This window comes from Anopheles coluzzii, chromosome 2 (genome assembly GCF_943734685.1).
Source record: "Anopheles coluzzii chromosome 2, AcolN3, whole genome shotgun sequence".
Classification (NCBI taxonomy): domain Eukaryota; kingdom Metazoa; phylum Arthropoda; class Insecta; order Diptera; family Culicidae; genus Anopheles; species Anopheles coluzzii.
The window spans coordinates 38,810,397-38,832,716 of record NC_064670.1 but is presented as its reverse complement, the minus strand read 5'-3'; the positions used below and the strand labels follow the sequence as shown (position 1 = coordinate 38,832,716).

Here is a 22,320-nt window from a genome sequence, read left to right as displayed (position 1 = left end):
TCCTTAAAATATTGATATGGTTGTAACTGAACGCAACTCGTCATGATTCTCCAGTAAGTCTACTAGACCCACAAATTTATAAATTGATATGAAATTTCTGTGCTTTGATCAAATAAATTGACTACAATACAACAAATTAATTTGCTCTCGGAAAGCTATGACGAGTTTATTAAGATCATATGGCTTCTATAGGAACAATGAGTTATTGTGCCGCCGTATTAATTAAAGTCCGTTTGTTAAATTTATGAAATTTTCTAAATTTAATGACAAAATAATCAAAATAATACGATTTTTTTAATTCGAATGTCTGCACTAGCCCAATACATCGAACACACCGCCAAATGCTATGCGATGTTATTGGCTGTCAGGTCAATGATGACAGCTACGTTATTGCAGTTTCGGAATCAACGGTTTTTGGCTGTTTCTGTTGAAAACAAACGCAGTTGTTCTCGGGAAGCATCATAGCAGACATCTTGCGAACAGCGGTACAGCTGCTGAAAAATTGCTCTTCTTAAGTTATTAAGTTTTTTTCGCGTGTGTATGATTAATGAAGCGCGAAGTGAAGATGTTTTCCATACGTGGTGCTAACATATTGATCCTTAATAAGGAAAGTGGTGAACAGACGCGAAAAATCGCAGTGAAAACGGATCGTGTAACAATTGGCGCCCATCCGCTGAACAGCATACGGCTGCACACACTCGAAGCAGAGCGGCTTCACTGTAAATTGTTTGCCGATTCATCGAATTCGGTAGGTTGAACGATACATTGGGCTAAACTTGCATTACATCTAGAGGGAATATGCAACGGTACTAATGGGTTAGTGTGGCTTTCTAGGTTACTATCCACAACTTTTCTGTGCGTAATCCGGTCCTGCTGAATGGCGTACGACTGGAGGGCAAAACAGTGATACAGAATGGCGATAAATTCGAAGTGGCTGGCTACTTATTTGAGTGGAACTATAATCCAGCTAATATTAATGCGGTTCGAAAATCGACCAAACGCGCCACTTGTCTGCCCAGTGTTGGAAAGCCCAAAACATTGAAACGCGTAAGAAGCTTCGGAGAACTCGTTAAACAATGTTCTGTAAAAGTTCCGCGTGATGTTGGTTTGATGTTGAATGCAATTCGGAAACGCAGAACAATACACAGGTAAGAAACAGAATTTTCTTTTATTGTATTACATATTTTTGTATTTTTTTTTTGTGAAACATCGCCATCTCCCATCGAAATTTCCGGGAGATGTTATTCTTTTCATCATATGCATCATTCCAACGTTTTTTACATTGTTTTTGTATAGCATCATTGTACCTTCATTGAACCGGTCCCCGGAATCAGATGGAACGCATGAGAATGTCCATTTAACCGATAACAGTCATGCGCAGGCCGATACCACCATGCAAATGGAATTGAATGCCGCCAATCCAGTTGCTACCCCCAACGAAATTTCAACAATTGAAAAGGAAAACGTTACATTACGACACGAAATACCCAAACTACAGACTACAGGCGTCATGCTTACATCGTACGTTTCCTTAGCAGAAAAACGACATTTAACATGTAAAACACCGGTCGCCTCACCTAAGCGAACGCCACTGCGACACAAGAACGCAACTTTTGATAAAACAGAAATTGAAGAATATCTGGTAAATGTGTCCAATCCACACGATTCGATGCATTTAATCGATCTAACAACGCCTATTAAATCGCGGCCCCCAAGCGCAGTGCGCAAAGTTTTCTCCGGAAAAGTGGCCCAGTCTCCTCGTGTATTGGACGCTATCAATTTGATCTCACCAAGTCCGAAGAAAGTTAATCGAACGCCTAATTCGGTGAAAGCTGTAGCACCTTCAACACCTAAAGTAGCATTGCTTAAATCGGCCATTAAAAATTCTCGAATACATGCTTCGGACACTAAGAAAACACCGTTGGCGTCGTCTCTATCGAACAAGAAGACGCCAAATGTTAAGATCAATTCGAGCGTACGGACAGATACACATAAGGTGACACCGATTTCTAGCAAAACTTCTGCGGTTAAGTTGCGCAAACATTTGATATCGTCGCTAAACAAAAAAGATTCTAGTGGCACTCCAGTTCCAATTATCACTGCAGAAGCACCGACAGATCCAAACACTACTCCAATACCAATTGTGACAACCGAAACAGTAAGCAAACATTCAACACCGGTACCCGAAAGCATCCCTAGGGACCAACAGTCGCTACAATCCGTAATACCCGAATATAAAGACGAGATTATCGCGAATGTTGTAGATACGGGTGTTGAAGACACGGCAGTTGTTATACCGATGTTTGATGTACAATCAGTTATAAAGAAGCCCAACAGGACAACACAAATACGATCGGCAAAATATTCAGATGTGACGCCTCATGAATCCTTTATGGATGGAGTAACACCAGCTGTTGTCCCGCCGGAAGATAATGCGCTTGTGTTGCATGCGGACATCAACGAACCCGTGCGATCTAACACGCTAAACGAAGAGCTGAAAAACGTGAACGACGTACCTACATGTACCCGCCTGAACCGTAATTCTTGCTTACCGATTAGTACTGCGCAACTTACGCCCCAGCCAACAAAGTCACGGAAAACATTTAGCGCTCTCGATTACAACAGTTTATCCGTAAGCCCGATGAGCCGTGTTAGTATCCCGGAAGATCCGATAATAGATTTGGATTTAGATTCGGAACTCAGTTCTCTGGATGATCACGTGAATGAGGATGAACTTTTGGCAAGTAGTGATTCAGAGCCTGTCCATGATATAGAAATATTACCCGCGAAAGTTAGTACACCGCAGCTGAGGGATTCGTTGCGAGATACGCGAAAATTTATTGGTAGCGCTTTTACGTCCTTAAACACATCAAGACCACAGCTGGACTTGACAGCCGAAATAGATGAAAGCCTACTGATTAATGAGGAAGAAGAACCGGATCACGGTAATAATGAGATGTACAACATGCAAGCAGCTCATGAGTCAGAGTTGCCAAATGAACAAATTATTTCAAATGCCCTTGTCGTAAGTGATGACACGGCGACGCCAATGGAAACGAAGCCGAAATCATCTTCAGCATCAATTCTTTCTAACAGGTATGAGAAACCAGTTTCTAGATTTACGTAAACGCTTTTAGATATTTTTGATAATTACCGACATTCATGTATGTTTCCAGTATGCGGGAATGCTTTTCATCTAAACACTCGAAAATAAATGACAATCGAAGGAATACGCTCTCCACTGCAGTTCTACAGGATTCATCAAGAGGATTGACGAAAGAAGACATAAATTGTGTTTCACAATATATGAAAACGACTCCATCTGAGGAAGAGTAAGTTTTTGTCCTTTTTTCGAGCATAGCGTCTTTTATATTTTTCTTGTATTATTATTATCATTTTAATTAATCATTTTAATGCTATTATGTACATATTGTTGTTGTTAACTATTTTTAAGAATGTGACTGCTAATTAGTATGCTTATTTTTTTAGACCCAAACACGTCTCCGATGTCTCTGTCCATGAGCAGCTGCAACCAGTTGATGCTGATCTCGATTACAGTAAGAATATGCTGAATCCTGCTGCAGATTCCAACCAACTGTCGCCTAACTATAGCTTAAAGATCATTCCGAAAACACCAACACGTTTGCCGGAATCTGCCAATGAGCATGTAAGTGAAACTAAAATGCTGCTTAGCACTCCTAAAATCGCCGATGAGTACATACAAGAAAACCGTGAGAATATGTTCAGCACACCGAAAGCAATAGAATCATCTGAGGTGGGCTGCGATAGGGTATCAACGTGTATCAATCTGATAGGTGTTAAGGAAATGCTTAAGACTCCTAAAGTCTCTCATTCAGACGTTAATTACTGCCATGCGATGGAAAATATGTTTAGAACACCGAAATCCGTAGTTTCATCTGAGACAGAGAAGGAAAACAGTTTTGCTAATGTTGAGTGTAATGAAGAATTGCACAACACTCTACCCGAAGGCCAATCTGATGGTCAAGACTGTGAAGAAATTCAACATGGTATTAATGCTGAGCCTACATCGCCAAGCGCTGAATTAGTGGACATTGACAAGATGAAGGAACTGAGCAGCACACCTAAGTCGATATCTTTCGCTGATGCAGATCGAAATGACTCATCTTGTATCGATCTGGAAGATTCTGTTGACCCTTTGTCGTCTGCTGTTGATATCGAAGGCAATCGTCAGGTCGAGGAGATACCGAGCACACCGAAACCGATATCTAGTATCGATGAAGATCAAAATGAGTTATCCTGTGCGGATCTGGTAGAAGCTGAAGACGTCGAGATGCAGGAGTTAAACAGAACACCGAAGCCGATATCTAGTATCGACGCAGATAAAAACGAGTCAGTTTGTATTGAACTAGCAGTTGCGGATGATTCCTTATCACCTGCTGCTACTGTAGAAGATACTTGTGAGGTTGAAAAAATACCCTATGAACAGCCAAGTGCGTCAACCTGTACCGATCTTGCAGATGTCGTGGAAGATGTGGCATCAACTGGCAATATTGAAGAAAACGATGAGGAGAATGAGTTGGACAAAACACCGAAGGCAATTTTGTCTATGCAAGTAGAAAACGAGAAACAAAATTGTGTCAATCTGGTAGGTGTGAAAGAGCTGCTTAAGACGCCTAAAAAATGCAACGTTGATGATGCAGATTATCGTGAGCTTCAGGACATGTTCAAAACACCAAAGCCGTCATCTAAAATTACTGCTAAGGGCTCAGAGACCTGTGTAAATTTGGTCGGGGTAAAAGAACTGTTAAAAACTCCTAAAAACATCGACATGGATGCTTCAAACTTGAGTGCGATTCAAAATATGCTTAAAACACCTAAGCCGGTATCTTGCGACGATGTAGATTCGAATGAGTCAGTGTGTGCCGAAGTGATAGATATCGCGGCGTCTGTATTGCCAACCAATCAGGAAGAAAATAACGAGATTAAGAAGTTGATTAGAACACCGCAATCGATTTCCTGTGCTGATGCAGATCAAAATGAGTTATCTTGTATCGATCTGGAAGATTCTGTTGATCCTTTGCCTTCTGCAGTTGATGTCGAAGGCAATCGTCAGGTCGAGGAGATACCGAGCACGCCGAAGCCGATATCTGCTATCGATGAAGATCAAAATGAGTTATCCTGTGAGGATCGGGTAGATGCTGAAGAAGTCGAGTTGCAGGAGTTAAACAGAACACCGAAGCCGATATCTACTATCGATGAAGACCAAAATGAGTCAATTGAACTGGCAGTTGCGGATGATCCCGTATCACCTGCTGCTACTGTAGAAGACACTTGTGAGGTCGAGCAAATATTCGATGAAAAGCCAAATGCGTCAACCTGTACCGATCTTGCAGATGTCGTGGAAGATGTGGCATCAACTGGCAATATTGAAGAAAACGATGAGGAGAATGAGTTGGACAAAACACCGAAGGCAATTTTGTCTATGCAAGTAGAAAACGAGAAACAAAATTGTGTCAATCTGGTAGGTGTGAAAGAGCTGCTTAAGACGCCTAAAAAATGCAACGTTGATGATGTAGATTATCGTGAGCTTCAGGACATGTTCAAAACACCAAAGCCGTCATCTAGAATTACTGCTAAGGGCTCAGAGACCTGTGTAAGTTTGGTAGGGGTAAAAGAACTGTTAAAAACTCCTAAAAACATCGACATGGATGCTTCAAACTTGAGTGCGATTCAAAATATGCTTAAAACTCCAAAGCCGGTATCTCGTGATGATGCAGATTCGAATGAGTCAGTATGTGCCGATGTTGAGGATGTAGAAGAAGAGCCTGGATCGCCATTCGATGATATTGATGACAATTGTAAGGTCGAAGCGATACCCAAAACACCGAAGGCGCAATCTGCTTCTGTCCTAGATCAAAATAAGTCAACATGTGTTGATATTTCTAACGACGTACAGCCTGCGTCACCAAGCACTGATATAGAACACCATGTTGAGGTTGAGGCAAAGGAGTTGTTACAAACACCGAATCTGACCCGTCAATCTGGAAAGGAAGATCAAAACTGCGGCAATCTGGTAGGTGTGAAAGAGCTGCTTAAGACTCCGAAAAACAGCAACGTAGATGATGCTGATTACCGTGAGCTTCAGGACATGTTCAAAACACCAAAACCATGCAAACCTGCAATTTTCGGAAAAGCAGAAGATCCCATTGTAAATTTGGTCGGGGTAAAAGAACTGTTAAAAACACCCAAAACTACCCACAAAGAAACTCAAGACTCGATTGCGATGCAAAATATGTTCAGAACTCCGAAGCCGCCATCTTGTGACGATGCAGATTCGAATGAGTCAACCAGTGCTGAAATGACAGATATCGCGGCGCCTGTGTCGTCAACCAATCAGGAAGAATATAACGAGATTAAGAAGTTGATCAGAACACCGCAATCGATTTCCTGTGCTGATGCAGATCAAAATGAGTTATCTTGTATCGATCTGGAAGATTCTGTTGATCCTTTGCCTTCTGCAGTTGATGTCGAAGGCAATCGTCAGGTCGAGGAGATACCGAGCACGCCGAAGCCGATATCTGCTATCGATGAAGATCAAAATGAGTTATCCTGTGCGGATCTGGTAGATGCTGAAGAAGTCGAGTTGCAGGAGTTAAATAGAACACCGACGCCAATATCTAGTATCGACGTAGATAAAAACGAGTCAGTTTGTATTGAACTGGCAGTTGGGGATGATTCTTTATTGGCTGCTGCTACCGTAGAAGATACTTGTGAGGTCGAAAAAATACCCGATGAACAGCCAAGTGCGTCAACCTGTACCGATCTTGCAGATGTCGTGGAAGATGTGGCATCAACTGGCAATATCGAAGAAAACGATGAGGTGAATGAGTTGAACAGAACACCGAAGGCAATTTTGTCTATGCAAGTAGAAAACGAGAAACAAAATTGTGTCAATCTGGTAGGTGTGAAAGAGCTGCTTAAGACGCCTAAAAATTGCAACGCTGATGATGCAGATTATCGTGAGCTTCAGGACATGTTCAAAACACCAAAGCCGTCATCTAGAATTACTGCTAAGGGCTCAGAGACGTGTGTAAGTTTGGTCGGGGTAAAAGAACTGTTAAAAACTCCTAAAAACATCGACATGGATGCTTCAAACTTGAGTGCGATTCAAAATATGCTTAAAACTCCTAAGCCGGTATCTTGCGATGATGCAGATTCGAATGAGTCAGTCTGTGCCGTTGTTGAGCATGTAGAAGAAGAGCCTGGATCGCCATGCGCTGATATTGATGACAATTGTAAGGTCGAAGCGATACCCAAAACACCGAAGGCGCAATCTGCTTCTGTCCTAGATCAAAATAAGTCAACATGTGTTGATATTTCTAACGACGTACAGCCTGCGTCACCAAGCACTGATATAGAACACCATGTTGAGGTTGAGGCAAAGGAGTTGTTACAAACACCGAATCTGACACGTCAATCTGGAAAGGAAGATCAAAACTGCGGCAATCTGGTAGGTGTGAAAGAGCTGCTTAAGACTCCGAAAAACAGCAACATAGATGATGCTGATTACCGTGAGCTTCAGGACTTGTTCAAAACACCAAAACCATGCAAACCTGCAATTTCCGGAAAAGCAGAAGATCCCATTGTAAATTTGGTCGGGGTAAAAGAACTGTTAAAAACACCCAAAACTACCCACAAAGAAACTCAAGACTCGATTGCGATGCAAAATATGTTCAAAACACCGAAGGCAACATCTTCAGTTGAAACAAGCACCGATAAAGCAGAATCATCCTTTGTTAATCTAGTTGGTGTAAAAGAGCTGCTCAAGACTCCTAAAAACTCCGTAACAGAGACGCAAGATTTGTCTGATATGCCAGATATGTTTAAAACTCCAAAACCTATAGCTGCAAATAAGTTAGACAACAAGAAATCAGTAAAGCATGATGATAGCGGAAAAGAGTCCGTCGAAATGGCAAAGGAGGAGACAAAACTTGATCCAGCAACACCTACGAGAACGATGAGAAAGCGAAAGCTTTATTCAAGAAAATATGAGGAACTGAAAACACCAGACAACTTAACGGCTCCAAGTCCACAGCGTGGTGTTTCAGATGCAGAGTATTTGAACATATTAAAACTCCCAGTCGCGAAGGAGAATATTTTAACTGAAAAGTTTTCGGAATCTCCTGCTCGAAGAGATATGCCGAAACGAACATGTCGTCAAAAAATCGAAAGTTTGTCAGAGGAGGTTTTGGCCGGAAAGTCTCCAGCCCCGAAATACTGCAAACCACCAGCGCAGAAAGAAGATGCTGCTACGCCAATCATAAAGGAAGAAGTAGATGCGCTATTAACAATTAGACGTGTTGCATTCGTTGATGTTGTAAACGTTAAGGAATTCAACTCGCCAAATATTGTTGGGGATGTAATAAAGAACGTTAATAGACAACCACGTGGAAGGAAACGTATTACTGAGGCACATGATTCGTTGAATAGCTCAGAAGAAGCTACGGAGCAGGTGGTTGAAAATGTCAAGAGAAAACGTGGGCGACCTGCCATGGTTAAGGAGAATTTGGAACAACAGAAGGCAGTTGCCACGGGTGGTAGTCAACGAATAACTGAATCTAACGCAACTAGCGAGTCAGAGGATTTAGTTAGCGACCAACAAAGCTCGGATGTCACTAATGAGGATATGGGGCTTGTTGATACAGAGACAAAGGAGAAAAATGAAGATGAGCAACCCACTGATGTAGCTGGTATCGAGCAGAAACTACCAAGAAGACGGCAACAAACAAAAGGGCTCAAATCAGCATCAGCAACGAAGCACATTTTAAGCGAAGAAAGTGTGAATGAAAACGATACACCGGTCAAGAAACGGGGACGGACACAAAAGAAAGCGTCTGAAGTTGATGTTTTGGCTGAAACATCTAATAGCACACCTTTGAGAAGGGGAAGGCCTAAGAAAGCTTTGCAAATAGTAGAAGAAACAGCCTCAACAGATAACCAGAATAATGAAACAGATAAACTAGCACAGGATGAAACGAAGTCAGTTGATGAAAAAGCTAATGTAGAAGTAAATAACGTGACCGAATCGGGGAAAGAAGAGCAAGATATTGTAAAACCTGTTGTAAAAGGACGTAGACGTAAGATAGAAGCACACAAGGAGGAAAATACGGTGCATAAGTCAGCGGAAACTGTACAAGAAGCAACGAAGCCTGCCAGCAGAGGCCGTAGACGTAAGGTTGAAGAACCACAGGAGAAAGAATTGGAAAAAGAAGTTTCAGAAACAGTGCAGGATCAGCCGAAAGTTGTTGGTAGAGGCCGTAGACGTAAGATAGAGGCACATAATGAAGATGAAGCGGTAAAAGAAGATGTTGTAGCAGTTGCACAGCAAACGACGAAACCGGTAGCCAGAGGCCGTAGACGCAAGATTGAAGAACATAATGATGAAGAACCGTTAGAAAAAGTAACAGAAGATGTGCAGGATTCATCTAAATCTGTTGACAAAACTCCTCAGCGTAATACAGAGGTATGTGTCGAGGAAGATTCGGCCAAAGTAGATGTCGCTGTTGCACAGAATGAAACCAAGCCTGTGCGTAAAGGTGGCAGACGTAAGCAGGAACTAATTAAAGCAGAAGACACAGAGAGTGAAGATGCATCAGTTATAAAGGATGAAGTGAAGCCTGTCGGCAAAGGGCGTAGACGTAAAGTAGAAGTGCAGACAAAAGAAGAGTCGACTGAAGTGAAAGCTGTCAAAGGTCGTAGACGTAAGATAGAGGTGCCGGCTGAGGAAGTAGAACCACAGAAAGTGGAAGAGAAACATGAACCTAGTGAAACTCCAAAACGTGGTAAGAGCGAAACTGTTGTCGTCAGTGGATCGCAGCAGGATACAGGCGAACAGAAACACGATCAGGAAACTAGCGCCAAAACCACGACAAAGGCAAGAAAAACCGCCAAAAAAGATGAAGCAAGCAATACTGATGATTCGGTCGCAGTAGAAAATGCTGCTGATTCAAGTCCAAAAACCGAGACGAGGCCGGTGAGAAGAACTCGTGCTAAACGGAACTAATTCGTAAATGGCGTGGTAACATCATCATTTATTTTGTTTGGTTCATTCGTTTTTATTTTACGATATACATATTATCTCTTTTGTGTTATTTCGTTTGTGTAATGCGTATGAGTGATTTGAATACACTTTATTATATTATAGTTTTTATTACATACTGTGTTGTATATGTTTGCAATCAATGAGAAAAGTGCATTAATTTTTCTTGCTTAAGAGTGTTCAAGGTCAATTGTGAAAAAAAACTGCATAGATATCAATTAGACCCATCCTCTGCAAACATATATTGCATTGATTGATAAAAGAAAAGAAAAAACTTAAAGGTATGTAAAAATAATATACAGTGCTTCGATTTGATTTCAACAAGATGCGTGAATTAATGAAGCTTTAACATTTAAAGCATACTTGGCCGGATAATCGACGCTCGAATATACTGTAGTTGTATATTATTTTCGCTGCCCAAAACATGACGTGAAGATCGTCACCGGACAGGTCGGACAGGAGGATGCATATAAACCAACGATTGGAAGCTTCAGCGTCTACCAGCTAACAAACGACAACGGCCTCAGGCTGTTAAATTTTGCCTCCTCCAAGCACATGAGCATCCGCAGCACCTTCTTCCAGCATGCACACCGCCTTAGTTACATCTGGAGACACCCGAGGGGTGTTTTCCAGGAGTTCTCATAGCTGTGGGACACTTTATTGACTCTTTCTTAAGTGAAATGAACTTAATGTAACGGGAATTGGATTCTATAGCATCCTTGTTGGACAAATCCAATAGGAATTTCCAAGCAGCCTGTCCAAAAAGGGTGCCATAGACTCCAATTACCATCATATGAGGTTCACTTCCCATAAGAAAGAGTTGAGGAAGTGGCCCACAACTATGAGAACCCCTGGAAAACCCTGTAAAGCTGCGCCAGACACTCTCCTTGATTAACAACCAACGCAGTCAGTCCACCCAAGGCTCAACCAGGACCGGTTGAAGTGTGCTGATGTGGCGGAGGGTATGCGACAGCGCTCGGAGATGCCGCGATGCCCCTCGCAGATCACTGGCGTATGGTGAAATGAGCCATCAGCACTTCAGCCGAACACAAGATCGGCCGCTTATTACGTAGAAAGAAAAAGGAATGGTTCGATGAAGAGTGCAGACGAGCACTACCCGAGAAGAATTGTTGTGTACAACGGGGATAAGAATGTGACACTTCACGGGCAAGGTATATGTTTACCTTACAGTGTGGAAACCTTGGGAAAAAAGGAGGGTTCCGGAAGAAGAACTGTCAGAGAGAGAACAAAAAGGGAAGCCTAGGAGCTAGGAAGCAATTACGAGGCAGAATAAATAATACAGTGAACTACGATAAATAACTGTTCCTTAATTACAAAGATACAACAGTTTTGGCGACGAGGATGGTTGATCAAGCAAGTAACGCGGGCAACGTGCCATCTACGAGTTCTTCAATTATACCGAACGCAGCTGCCGCTGCTGGTACAGTTCCACCTCCGAATTTTGCTATGGAACCATTTGACAAACGCAAATCAAAATGGATGCGGTGGGTGGATCGACTGGAAACTTCCTTCGACATCTACAGAGTGACCGAAGAGCGGGATAAGAAGAACTACTTGCTACATTACATGGGAACCGAAACTTACGACGTCATTTGCGACAAGGTTGCCCCGGCTGCACCTCGTGATTGTACCTTCCAGCAAATTGTGGATACGCTGAAAGATTATTTCAGCCCTCAACCCTTAGAAATTGCAGAAAACTACAAGTTTAACAGTCGCCGCCAGGGTGACAAGGATGCAGTTACAGCCGATGAGTCGGTAGATGAATATTTGGTAGCGCTACGCAGGTTGGCCGCATCTTGTAACTTCTGTGATTACTTAGAGAAGGCGTTGCGTAACCAGCTGGTTTTCGGGATAAAAAGAGGAGACATTCGCGATCGACTTCTAGAAAAGCGAACGTTGACGTTGCAGGAGGCTCGGGACATTGCAGTCAGCATGGAATTGTCCCGGAAAGGTAGAACCGAGATCGAAGGTTGCTCAGCGAAACAAGAAATGCATGCGGTGTACCAGTCTAAAGGTAAAGGTTGGAAGCCAAATAAGGGTGTGGACAAACCCAGCACGAGTACGGAGAAATCTAATTGCTACCGTTGCGGAGACAAATCACATTTGGCAAATGCATGTAAGTACAAAAACATAATTTGTTCGTTTTGTAAAACAAAGGGACATTTGGCGAAAGTGTGTCTTAAAAAGAAGAAACATGAAGCACATTCGACAGGCAGCGCGGCGGCTCAAACAAATTACGTGGAACAGCAAGGCAATGACGCAACAATAGAAAGCACAAACATACGAGATGTGTGTACAGGTGGTTCATCTACACATTGCAAGAAACTGTGGTTAAATATGAAGGTGAACAAAAAGACAATTAAATTCGAAATAGATACAGGTTCACCAGTTACGATCATTAGTGAAGAAGATCAAAAAAGGCTTTTTCCTGACGCACAGCTACGTGCGTGCACAACCAACCTTGTAAGCTATTGTAACACTCCGATCCAAGGTGTATTTATTGAGGAGGTGAATTATTAGCGCGTTTGCCGGGCGCCATCATTGAGTATTGTTATGTCAAATCGCATACAATTTTCTATACCCCCCTCCAGCCCTTCCCGATTTTAATACCGGAGCCCCCAGTATTGTTATGTCAAGTCGTGAAATGTCAATTTGCTCTGAAGCACTTCACCTCCTAATATCCATACACCTTGCTCCGATCGACGTATGTGGCATACTTGACGTAGATGTACAGTTAGCAAGACATACATTAAAGCTGCCGCTGTATGTAGCGAAAACTACGAAACATCCCTTGGTAGGCCGTGAATGGTTGTCAGAAATACCACTAGACTTGAACAAGGTTGTGGCGGATTCGAAATCGGTTAACAAGATTGAATCGGATTCTATGTGCAGTGTCGCAGATTGCAACGCATTGCTTGAGCGATATCCAAGAGTTTTTGAAGCTTCAATCGGTCGCATCTCCAATGTGCAGGCTAACTTGCGACTAAAGGAAAATGCACGACCAGTTTTCATCAAGGCACGGAAACTGCCATTTAACATGATAAAAGTGGTAGAAAATGAATTGGACAAGTTGGTTCAGGAAGGTGTACTGGTAAAGGTAGATTCAAGTGATTGGGCAACACCAATCGTACCGATAAAGAAATCACAGAATCGGGTGAGAATTTGTGGCGATTATAAACAGACCGTTAATCCGAATCTGGTTGTAGACAGACACCCCCTACCGTCAGTAGATGAACTTTTTGCATCACTTGCAGGAGGAAAGAAATTTAGTAAGATTGATCTGGTACAAGCATATTTACAGCTGGAAGTGGCACCGGCAGATCGGGAAATACTGACATTATCTACACATCGTGGTCTGTATCGACCTAATAGATTGATGTATGGCATTGCATCAGCTCCGGCAATCTGGCAAAGACAAATCGAATCAATTTTACAAGGTATTGAAGGAGTCAGTGTCTTTCTAGATGACATCAAAATCACAGGGGAAACCGATGAAATACACCTTTTTAGACTCGAAGAAGTGCTACGTCGACTCAATGAACGGGAAATACGCGTCAACAAAGAAAAGTGTGAATTCTTCGTTGATCAAATAGAGTACTGTGGCTACGTAATAGATGCGAAGGGCATACATAAAATTCAGAAAAAAGTCGACGCCATACAAGAAATGCCGAAACCACGAAACAAGGACGAGGTACGCTCGTTTGTCGGGTTAGTAAATTATTATGGTAGATTCTTGCAGAATCTGAGTACCATACTTTATCCATTGAACAATCTACTCAAAACCGACGTGCCATTTCAATGGAATAAACAATGTGAAGATTCCTTCAAGAAGGTAAAGGAACAAATGCAGTCAGATAATTGCTTAGTACACTACTCTACAGAGCTACCGTTGCTACTGGCCACTGATGCTTCTCCCTACGGGGTCGGAGCAGTACTGAGTCACATTTACCCCGATGGTTCCGAGCGTCCCATACAGTTTGCTTCACAAACATTAAATCGAGTACAGCAGAAATACATGCAAGTTGACAAGGAGGCCTATGCCATCGTCTTTGGTGTTAGGAAATTTTTCCAATACCTTTACGGGCGCACATTCACTTTACTTACGGACAACCAAGCTATATCGAAAATATTTGGAGAGCACAAAGGGTTGCCGGTGATGTCTGCATTACGGATGCAACATTACGCTACGTACTTGCAGAGTTTCGATTACAAGATCCGATTTAGGAAGTCTACCGACCATGCAAACGCCGATGCCATGTCACGCATTCCGTTACATATTACTGATCCGGATAACGAGATTGAAGAATCGGATTCGATTGAGCTAAGTCAAATTGAAACGTTACCGTTGACAGCTGTTGAATTAGAGCAAGCGGTTGCTAAAGATCAACAGGTTCAAAAACTGATTCAAGGAATCAAACATGGCCTTGTAGTAGAAGCGAAAGATCGTTTTGGAGTTGATCAGCAAGAATTTGCCATTCAAAAAGGATGTTTGCTACGGGGTATCCGAGTCTATGTGCCAGAAACCTTACGCAGAAAAGTGTTGGACGAATTACATTCAGCACATTTTGGAATTACTCGAACTAAATCGCTTGCAAGAGGTTACTGTTGGTGGCCGGGAATGGACCAGGATATAGAACGAATGGTAGCAAACTGTACTGAATGCCAATTGATTCGAGCGGAACCAGCTAAAATGAAGTTACATTGTTGGGAGACACCAAGTGCTCCATTTCAACGAGTACACGTTGATTTCGCCGGTCCATATAAGGACTTATATTTTTTCATCTTCGTCGATGCTTACAGCAAATGGCCGATGGTAAAGGTTTGCAAATCAATAACGGCAGAACAAACCGTAAACATCCCAAGCGCCACAGATTAAGCTTAAACGACTGGAAAATTGAATATCCAAAGAAAAAAAAATGAAACCTCCACAGCTTCATTGGTTTGATCAATAGATGGCGTATTACAACTCATCATTATATTGCTATCCTTTTCTTGCAACGTGTTTCGACAAGTTTTATCTTATCATGACCTATATAGCCTTCTAACTTTCTGAGCAAAAATCTATATGAATGGTCGTGTGGTCAGATACGTGGGTATCAACACCAACGACTATTACTCAAATCTCACTTGCTTCAGTGCTGGTGGTTTCCGTTGGAGTTTAGTATTTAAACAATCGTATCGCCGTTCTAGTTCTAGCGATGCATAACTTCAATGCGAAACCATACAACAGTACAGAGGAAATGAGAAAGCTAAGCTCTCCTTCAAGCGATGAAGCTCAACTGGTTGGGGTATCCCACCAACAGAGAGCGCCACTAGCTTTTTTGCTATTTTTAGAATGCATGAGTCGTTTGCCGTCTGCTAAACGAAGTCTTTCTATATTCCATTTAGGTAGAGAACTTGAGTCGTTTAGAAGCCGTTTAGTGGTCGTTTAGTGGATTTGTGGCACTTGGGATGTGTCGCGAGTTGTTTAGCACATTCGGAATTCCATCAGTACTGGTAAGCGACCATGGCGTACAATTTACTTCTACGCTGTTCCAACAATTTCTTAAAATGAATGGCGTGGTGCATAAGATGGGTGCACCTTATCACCCTGCTACGAATGGCCAGGCGGAGCGATATGTGCAAACAATTAAGAACAAGCTGAAAGCATTAAAATGCTCCACATCGAAGATCAATCTGAAATTGTGCAACATTTTACTTACCTACCGAAAAACAGTACACCCAGCGACGGGAAAATCACCATCCATGCTTGTTATCGGGAGGCAAATTCGATCTCGGTTAGACCTATTGATTCCTACGCAAGAGTCATCAAGGAAGGCAGAGATACCAGTACGTAGTTTCCAGATCGGAGCAAGAGTGCGAGTACGAGATTTCCTGTCCCACGATAAATGGAAATTTGGAAAAATTTCTGCGCGAGTGGGAAAGCTGCGATACGAAGTGAAACTAGATGACGGTCGTGTCTGGGAACGTCACATCGATCACATTGCGGAAGTGGGTGCTGATCTACGAGGTACTTCGGCAGTCAACCAGGAGAACGATTTATGGGAACAAGGCGATACAACGTACTTTGAAGAGGTACTTCCTTCCACTTCGAATGCGAATACGGCGGTTACTACCAGCGACAGTGAGATAACCGTGGAAAATACACCAGGGTCTTCTGATCGAGATGCCGATAGACCTGTAGAACGGAATAACGATCCGGGCATGGAACGGGATCAGACACCAGCGCCTATCCGACCGATCAACTTGGAAGAAGAGTCGGTCCTACGCCGTTCTACTCGTGCTAGAAAACCTCCCCAAAGATTGAATTTGTAAATGGAACGATTTTTTTTTTCAATTACGAAGGGGAGAAGTGTTGTGTACAACGGGGATAAGAATGTGACACTTCACGGGCAAGGTATATGTTTACCTTACAGTGTGGAAACCTTGGGAAAAAAGGAGGGTTCCGGAAGAAGAACTGTCAGAGAGAGAACAAAAAGGGAAGCCTAGGAGCTAGGAAGCAATTACGAGGCAGAATAAATAATACAGTGAACTACGATAAATAACTGTTCCTTAATTACAAAGATACAACAAGAATGCAGCGCATGCCTGCATGCTACGGCATGGAACTACCGGAGGAGTGGAAGCTGGGTGTTATTCACCCAGTCTACAAAAAAAGCGACAGGCTGGATTGCTCTAATTTTCGAGCCATCATAGTCCTGAATGTCGTCTACAAGGTCCTGTCCCAGATCCTGTTTTGCAGACTTGCTACAAATTTTGTCGGCAGCTACCAAGCTGGGTTTGCTGGAGGCAAATCCACTACCGACCAAATTTTCACTCTACAGCAGATCCTCCAGAAGTGCCGAGAGCGCCAGATCCCAATCCATAGACCGGAAGGTGCTATGGAGCATCATGCAGCGGTACCACTTCCCTGGGAAGTTGATCCGGCCGTTAGAGGCCACCATGAACGGGCTGCAGTGCAAGATGAGAGTATCGAACTTGACGTCGGAATCGTTCGAATCTCACAGGGGTCTGAGGCAAGGTGACGGACTGTCTTGTCTGCTCTTTAACATCGCCCTGGAAGGTGTCATTCGAGGCGCGGGGCTAGACAACGACATCCGTGGCACGATCCCTTACCGGTCTCTCCAATTTCTTGGCTTCGCGGATGACATCGACATCAACAGCCAAGGTGAGTGAGGCGTACACCCGACTCAAACGCAAAGCAGCAAGAATTGGATTAAGAATCAATGCGACAAGACGAAGTACCTGCTTGCCGGAGAATCATACCATCTGAGAGGCAGTGTATTAGTTGACGGCGACAGTCTCGAGGTAGTAAAGGAGATTTGATATCTCGGGACGGTCATTACTTCGGACAACGACATCAGCAGCGAAATCCGGAGACGCATTGTGCAGGGGAATCGTGCATACTATGGGCTTTACCGACTGCTGAGATCCAGAAGACTTCGAGCACGCACGAAATGTACATTGGTTCGCCCGGAGGTCCTCTACCATTCGAGCGTAGGATGGAAATGCTCTGGGCGTGTTTGAGCGACGCATCCTCCGGACCTACTTTGGCGGTGTGTTTGAGCATGGAGCGTGGAGGAGAAGGATGAATCACGAGCATGCTGAGCTGTACGGCGAACCGAGCATCCTGACGGTGGCAAAGGCTGGTAGGATACGATGGCTGGGGCATGTCATGAGGATGCCGGATTCATGCCCCACCAAGAAGGTGTTCGACAGCGATCCCAGTTCGGCATAAGACGCATGGGAGCACAGCGAACTCGATGGTTGGACCAGGTGAAGCGAGACCAGATGAACCAGATTATTGAGAAATGGTAAGTCTTTCTTAACTCGTTGGATTAATTGAATTTAAAATTACAGCACTCCCTCAATGGTTGGATTGTCTCTAACAAACAACGAGGTGGCTTTGACAGAAAGAAACACCGGCATGATAGTCATCGTACTATTAAGCAAAGCCATGCGATTAATTTCCGTTCAAATCATTTAGGCTTCAGATTAAAATCTTTCTGTGCCTTTTTTTTAATCATATTTTTGCCGTTTGTCAAACAACCCCACTATCGAATGTGAACGCACTAGTTGACACGCAATCATATCCCAACCAGTGCAGTCATACTGTATCATTAAAAGATTAAATATTAAATAAAAACGTTTGTTTCATTCAACTTCCCGTCTGGACTAATCTTCATCTGATATTTACCAGGAATTGTGGTTTATCTGCATGGAGTACAGGAGGGTTCAGGTCTTGGCTAGCGATCAGAGTATAATCGAACGATTTTACTCACTACGATCACTGAGCAGCATGTTTCTAAGATACGTGGTTACCGGGTTTCAAATTATATCAACGTAATATTAATCAATGTGATTAATGTGATGTAATGCAATGTGATGTATTTTTGTCAGGATCAGCATGGCTTTGGTTTTGGTTTTGGTATCTTAAGGGGTGGTCATAAAGAACTCATTTTAATTAGGTTTCGAGACCATTGTTTTAATTGAAATTAATTTGCGTAGCTCTGTAATCTGGCGAAATCAACTAGAATTAATCCAAAATATACCTAATATATGGGTGTTATGATAAAATTTGTAAATTTAGATTCTAAATGGATTAATAAAAAAATACTCGTGTGCTAAAGTAACATGTTTATCTTTTTTATATAATGATTCTAACATGGCGAAATGCTAAATATCATTGGACACTTTAAGCGTGAAATCTGTTGTGTAGGTAGCGCAGGTGTAGCCGCGACTCAATGCTGTCACGTAACTGACAGCATGTGATGTCAAAAAGGCTGGGAAGGACTTCGGCAGCGATCGGATGATCGATCGCTGCGACTCGGTATCAGGCTGCGGACTAGGATGGTCGATGTTTGATAATTGTTGTAATAGAGTATAAGTTTTAATAAGAGTCCGAGTGTGCCGTTTTATTAAGTGTGTCAAATGTACGTCCCGTTCCGAAACACAACAAAATCGATACAATCTGCCTGCCCTATAGACAGTCAAATTGCAAACCCCGGCTACAGCAATAAGAACAACAACCAAGCTGAACAAGCAGCATAGTAATTGCTCTCTGCAACGGGATGCCGATCAGCGTCCGATAGCCGTCATACAAAGCATCGCTACGTTTTGTTAGTTGGGGAGAAATGCTCATTGGGTGCAGTGTCTCTTTCCATTTGCGTTGCGATCAGCTGTGAACGCTACGCGCACGAACGACAAGTTGCTGTGTTTTCTTTGCGCGATTACTTGCAAGGACGCAGAGCGGTGGAAAACATATCGATCTGCTTGATGAACAGTTTCCCCCGCAAGTGTTCGCGTACGTGAAATAGGCGGACAACGAAAGTGAACAAGTACAATCATCTCAGCAGCGCCCGCACTGGTTGGGCGTCAAATTCCTTTGTCATCGCTGTACGCGATGGTAGACATGGTGTAGGGAGCAGCCATTGCAGTTACTTCTTGTTGTTGTTATTGGTGGTTGTGGCAGTGTCACTGTGTTATCGGTATTCGAGTTTATTTTTTTGTTTTGTGAAGCTGTTTGTTTATCCTGTGTAATTCTAAAATTTTCTGCACGTACCATCGAGCCAGAGTGCAAACGAAAACAAAATGGCCTGGTCGCAAAAGCAATTCATATTCGCGCTTACCATGGTGGTAACAGGCTCCATAAACACGCTCAGTACAAAGTAAGTGAAATTAGCGATGTTATTTTTTAACGCGCGAAAGAGAGGCAGAGAGAGAGAGAGAGAGGAAGAAAAGCCATCGACCTTGAAAGCGGAATATGCTGGCTTTATCGAAAAGATCGTAGAATGCATAAAAATGTGTTTTAACCATACATTGCAGATGGGCTGACAATATCGAATCGGAAGGCTCGGATGGTCAAGTGCGGCGGTTTGTGCATCCGTTCGTGCAAGCGTGTGCAATGTTCCTTGGAGAATTCCTTTGTTTACTTGCATTCAAAGCCGTTTACTATCATCTACGTCGCAAGAATGTAAGTTGTTCGCTCGAGTCGCTCGACTTCCAAGACGGTCACGAAACACGAGTAACCGCTTGCACATAGCCTACTTGTGCTACGCTGCTACGGAATCGAAATCCACTAAATAGTGATCGAATACAACACACAGCTTCCGCCCGATGACAGCAGATTCAATCATGACGGCAAGCTGTATAATGACTCCATCGCAAACAGGGGGCTTATCAGCAGCCGCAGCAACGGGTTGCTCGTGTTTCGTTGTACTATCATCCCCCTTTCCTGTGTTCCGTTTTTGCTGCACCGCATTTTTGCTGTGGTCCGTTGCTTTTTCTTATTGTGTTTCGTTTTGCCTTTTTCTCCCGCATGATGCACAGAATGGTTCCGAGGACCGGCACGATCTTGTGCAGGGCAACCGGGAGTTCAGCCCCTTCATCCTATTCGTGCCGGCAATGTGCGATATGCTGGCGACCTCCATTATGTACGTTGGTCTCAATCTGACCTACCCCTCTAGTTTCCAGTTGCTCAGAGGTAAGTTTAGTTTCAATGGAAGCATAACAAGCTATTTATTATTTAATCAGCACCCCGCATTCTTAAAGGATTTGACAATTGATTTGCGTCAGGTCATTACTGATTTCGTTGAAATCGTACGGCGTGAAATCAGAACCATTACCGGTTTTGGTGTCAACGATTGCTTTGTTTAATTGTATGCATGTGCTAGCCCACAATATAGTGGCACCTCGGATGATTCATGCCTAATCAACTTTAAAAGCGGAGCAGCAGACACCTTCAATATTGCTTTTTGGTTCAGTTTTATTTTAAATCATTTTTCCTTTCCATCTTTTACCGAGTAAGGCTGCAATTCGTATGCACGCTCTTTGCCTCATTCCGATTAATGCCTGCAACACAAGGTTGAAGCCTTTAAAAATCAGCGACACACTGGACGCAACCTGTTGCGAAACCATTGTTACCCATAATGCCCCCCCCCCTCATTCTTTCTGTGTTCCTTCACTTACATGCCTGCTTTCTTCATTCTTCCCAGGATCGGTCATAATCTTTGTCGCTATACTGAGTGTAGCCTTCCTGAACCGCACGCTGGTGAAGCGGGAATGGTTCGGCATTGCCTTCATCATGGTTGGCCTGGTGATTGTTGGCATGTCCGATGTGCTGTCGAACGATAATACGGGATCGCAGTACACTAGGAACAATGTCATCACGGGTGATCTGCTTATTATACTGGCACAAATCATTACCGCGGTCCAAATGGTGTACGAGGAGTACTATGTGACCGCGCTAAACATCCCGGCACTGCAAGCCGTCGGCTGGGAAGGCAAGTATTAGCACCACCATCCGTGTGTACCGTACGAAAGCGCGGTGGAAGTTTTTTTTCTAACGAAACGTGTTCTATTTTGTTTGTCCCGCAGGTTTCTTCGGCTTTTCCGTGCTGGGGGCGCTTCTGCTGCCAATGTACTTTATCCACGTGATGTACCCGTTCAACAGCAACGCGCACGGCGTGCTGGAAGATTTGCCCGATGCGCTCGCCCAGATGGCCAACAACTATCAGCTGATCATAGCTATTTCGGGCATGATTGTGTCGATTGCATTTTTCAACTTTGCCGGCATTAGCGTGACGAAGGAAATCTCAGCCACGACGCGGATGGTGCTCGATTCCGTTCGAACGCTCGTCGTGTGGGTAGTGTCGTTGCTGCTGGTTTGGCAAAAGTTCCACTACCTGCAGCTGATCGGGTTCGCCGGCCTCCTGTTCGGCATGTGCCTGTACAATGACATTATTGTGCTGCAAACGTACCGGCGCGTGAAGATTGCGCTGTTGCTGCGCATCGGACGCCAGTCGTCGGATGGAATGGGCGAGGTTATTATCAACCGGCAGGCGGACGAGCCAGATCGTTAGACTGAGAGAAAGAGAGAACGCAAAAACTGTGTGTGTAAACGGATATTTGGGACTTTTTTTTCGTATGTGTGTAGCATAGTAAAGCTCCTTGCGCTGATACTCTCTGTTGTGTGTATCAATAACAACAAAAATATCTCAAAACAAATACAAACTCTTAACTGATAGGGGAATAAAAGTGAATCCAATGTGAAGCTACTTATTTGATTGGTTTCTGTATTAAGTTAAACTAGTGAAAAATGCTTGTAATTAAAATAATAAAATCTATAAAACTTGCTTTAACGTATCATTTGAATTAGCAAAATGTCATCCACGCGACTGTTTTCTATTTCTACGAGCAGCGCTGCTGTTTCTTTGTTG

At 43.3% G+C, this 22,320-nt stretch overlaps 2 protein-coding genes across 2 annotated transcripts; both read left to right on the top strand.

Annotated features, from left to right (window-relative positions):
* The first annotated feature begins 464 nt into the window (after positions 1 to 464).
* On the top strand, positions 465 to 10,195 carry LOC120950371 (titin). The gene is made up of 6 exons (XM_049605417.1): positions 465 to 748; positions 835 to 1,148; positions 1,297 to 3,096; positions 3,177 to 3,332; positions 3,490 to 4,444; positions 6,758 to 10,195. Exons 1-6 carry the CDS (start codon positions 548 to 550, stop codon positions 10,043 to 10,045), a joined length of 6,714 nt encoding a protein of 2,237 aa, XP_049461374.1. The 5' UTR covers positions 465 to 547; the 3' UTR covers positions 10,046 to 10,195.
* Positions 10,196 to 19,256: 9,061 nt separating this feature from the next.
* LOC120948877 (solute carrier family 35 member F6) lies at positions 19,257 to 22,162 on the top strand. Its single transcript, XM_040365711.2, has 5 exons — positions 19,257 to 19,770; positions 19,928 to 20,075; positions 20,432 to 20,585; positions 21,097 to 21,384; positions 21,479 to 22,162. Exons 1-5 carry the CDS (start codon positions 19,694 to 19,696, stop codon positions 21,961 to 21,963), a joined length of 1,152 nt encoding a protein of 383 aa, XP_040221645.1. The 5' UTR covers positions 19,257 to 19,693; the 3' UTR covers positions 21,964 to 22,162.
* The last annotated feature ends 158 nt before the right edge of the window (positions 22,163 to 22,320 follow it).

Excerpts from the sequence above, each read along its gene's own strand:
- LOC120950371 (XM_049605417.1), top strand. The coding sequence starts at position 548 with ATGAAGCGCGAAGTGAAGATGTTTTCCATACGTGGTGCTAACATATTG. Across the intron at positions 3,097-3,176 it reads GCATCAATTCTTTCTAACAG|TATGCGGGAATGCTTTTCAT; the intron begins GTATGAGAAACC and ends GTATGTTTCCAG. Across the intron at positions 4,445-6,757 it reads CTGTAGAAGATACTTGTGAG|GTCGAAAAAATACCCGATGA; the intron begins GTTGAAAAAATA and ends GATACTTGTGAG.
- LOC120948877 (XM_040365711.2), top strand. The coding sequence starts at position 19,694 with ATGGCCTGGTCGCAAAAGCAATTCATATTCGCGCTTACCATGGTGGTA. Across the intron at positions 19,771-19,927 it reads ATAAACACGCTCAGTACAAA|ATGGGCTGACAATATCGAAT; the intron begins GTAAGTGAAATT and ends CATACATTGCAG. Across the intron at positions 20,586-21,096 it reads TAGTTTCCAGTTGCTCAGAG|GATCGGTCATAATCTTTGTC; the intron begins GTAAGTTTAGTT and ends CATTCTTCCCAG.